Raw genomic sequence first — 2,997 nt, forward strand, 5'->3', positions numbered from 1 at the left:
TTCTGCCAATAATGAGAAACTAAAATTGTGTACATTCCGTAAAATGCATGGATGAAAGCAGACCTTGAAACATATTTAATGGTTCTTCTTGGACGAAGAACTGTGTTGATAGGGAAAGGTGTGTCAAAGCAGAGAATCAATTGCTTTTCTAAGATCATCTATTGTGTTCATGCTCCCTGCAAGATTTCACCCAGAAATACTAAAGTTCACAGAACAGTCCATTCACAAGTTGAATAGATTACTTTTCACATTAATCAATATAACAAGCAATTTTTATTTGTTTCCATTTCAGTTCATCAGTATTTATGTTTCTCAATGTCTTGTGAAATACTTACAAATGACTCTTCTCAGGGCTTCTTTGACCTCTTGGTTTCTTAGGCTATAGATTAGTGGGTTTACCAAAGGTGTCAAAATTGTGTAGGAGACAGAGAAAGATTTGTTTAACTCAATCAGCTCACTCGTTTCAGGTAGCATGTATACAGTCATGAGACTTCCATAGAAAATTGTCACTACAATGAGATGAGACGAACAGGTGGAGAAAGTCTTCTGCCTCCCTGTTGCAGAGGAAATTCTCAAGATTTTAGAAATGATACAGAAATAAGAAGTCACTGTCAGGACAAAAGGAGGAAGAGTAAATGCAGCAGAAAAAAGTAATAGCAGCATGGAAACAAGTTGTATGTCACTACAAGAGAGTCTTAGAATTTGAACGATATCACAAAAAAAGTGATTGATTACATTTGGACCACAGAAAATTAGCTGTGACATAAGCAATACCAACATGGAACTGGCAATAAAACCATTTAACCAGGAGACATATGCCAGATGTCGACAGAGCTTGCCATTCATGTGTATGACATAATGCAGGGGTTTGCATATTGCCAAAAAACGATCATAAGACATTATAGATAAAAGATAACATTCTGTGCCAGCCAAGCCACCAAAGAAGAAAGATTGCAAGAGGCAGATACTCTTGAAAACGACTTTATCACTAGATAGGAAACTGGCCAGCATTCTGGGCAGGATTGTTGAACTGTAACAAACTTCCAGGCAAGACAAATTTCCTAAGAAGAAATACATAGGGCTGTGAAGATGTTGATCAGTCACAATAAGTACAACTACTAGAAGGTTCCCAGCCATAGTCAAAATGTAGATTAATAGGAAGATCAGAAAGATGGGAATCTGCAGATTTTGGAGATCTTCAAATCCCAGAAGGATGAATTCTTCAATTTCTGTTTGATTTTTCATTTCCATGTCCACCATCATATTTTCTTGGGAAATGATAATAAGTGCAGAAATACTTTTGAAATATGTGAAAATAATTATACTTGGTAAGGGGTCATCCAAATTTTAACTGGTTGCAAATCAGGTTGCACACATATTATGCTCCATTCATGTGTCATCTGAGTTATTATATGTTATCTGAATTATCATGGAGCCATAAGATATTTTATTGGGAAAATCTAGATTGTTTAGCTCAGAAATGGCAAAATCAGACCTTCATGGATCATATTTCAGGAAATATTTCATATTTCAGTCACATGACTTACCATTTAATTTAGTATGATTAAGCATAGGAAGAATAGAACAAAGGAGTCTAATTTAACATACTTTTGTTCTTAGGTGTCATGTTACAATTTGCCAACAGTGTTCAAATATTGCAAAGCATATAAACTAACTATAAATAACAAACACCTTAGTTTCACTCATTTTTGTTATATGTAATCATTAATCTGGATTAAGTTGATAAAGTTTCTGTGTGTGCAATCTGCAAAAAGTGAAATGTTAAGGGTTAGGCTAGAAAAATAACAGGCTAGAAATAAGATTTCCTGAGAATATTTTTTTGACTGAATTTAAAAAATCGAGGGAGAGCGAAAGAGAATGAGAGAGGAGAAAGCAGTTCCTTGCACAATTATAGGTACATTTTTGCTTTATGATAACGTAATATTTAGATCCAAATTAAGATTATCACACATAGCTTCTATTTAAATCAATAGGACTTACAGTTATAACAATTGGCGGATTGGTTTAAGAGGGACTTCAGCTAACAAGATGAACATTTTTATTGCACAGTTTCAGTCACAGAATTTTGAGTGGTGATGATGTCTTCAATAAGTATCCCTCTCATGTTTCCCCATCTCCACTTTCATCTTTCAAGGTTTTAATCCTGAGAAACGTCCTCCATCATATGAATGAGTCAAGTGCTAGGATGACTCCATCTACATGCATCCTGCTTCTGGATCAAATGCATTCTGTATTGCACTCCCAACCATTATTTGAAAAAGCTTGCAGAAACCATATCATTTTCAAACATACTAAACCAGAGCTTCACAATGTTTTTTGGTAGTCTAAGGATGTTATGGAAGTATATTTTATGGAGGTCAGAGTGTTTGTTTTCTCTACATATGTACCTCAACCTGCTGTTTCTGCAACCTTTTCTTATAGAAGGCAGGCACAATTGCCAATCAACATCAATGCAGCCAACTAGACATTGATTCACAGTTGCTTGATAAAGGCTTGCATTTTCCATTTTCATGCAAGATGCAGTTAAAAAGGCAGTATCCCAGAATGCTATCATACTTTGCTGGTGGGCTTAGTCATCTTTCTTCTCTAGGATGCAGCACCTTATGTATGAGAGGAAGGACATAATCTAAAATTTAAACACTATGAGAGATTTATTATAGTGTGTTGTTTCACAAGATTTATTTAGTGTGTTCTTTCACACCATTTTTATATTTGCGAACAAAAATAAGTGTGGGGTGAACTGAATTTTTGTGCAATAGGGAATATGGACATTCATTCTTCCTTTTTTCCTTTATTTTTTTTCCTTTTTAAAGGAAACAATCATTTTATAAAAATTCTGGGAGATGATGATGCCTTGAGGATGATGGCTACCTGAGTGAAATTGTGCCTGATTCTCATGCAGTTGAATATAATGCATAGAATAAATTCTCTCTCTCTCTCTCTCTCTCTCTCTCTCTCTCTCTCTCTCTCTCTCTC

At 35.1% G+C, this 2,997-nt stretch overlaps 1 protein-coding gene across 1 annotated transcript; it reads right to left on the reverse strand.

Annotated features, from left to right (window-relative positions):
• Positions 1-312: 312 nt before the first annotated feature.
• On the reverse strand, positions 313-1,260 carry LOC123030534 (olfactory receptor 5B21-like). The gene has a single exon (XM_044444546.1). It carries the CDS (start codon positions 1,258-1,260, stop codon positions 313-315), a length of 948 nt encoding a protein of 315 aa, XP_044300481.1.
• Positions 1,261-2,997: the final 1,737 nt, after the last annotated feature.

This window comes from Varanus komodoensis, unplaced genomic scaffold (genome assembly GCF_004798865.1).
Source record: "Varanus komodoensis strain SLA01 unplaced genomic scaffold, ASM479886v1 scaffold45, whole genome shotgun sequence".
Classification (NCBI taxonomy): Eukaryota; Metazoa; Chordata; class Lepidosauria; order Squamata; family Varanidae; genus Varanus; species Varanus komodoensis.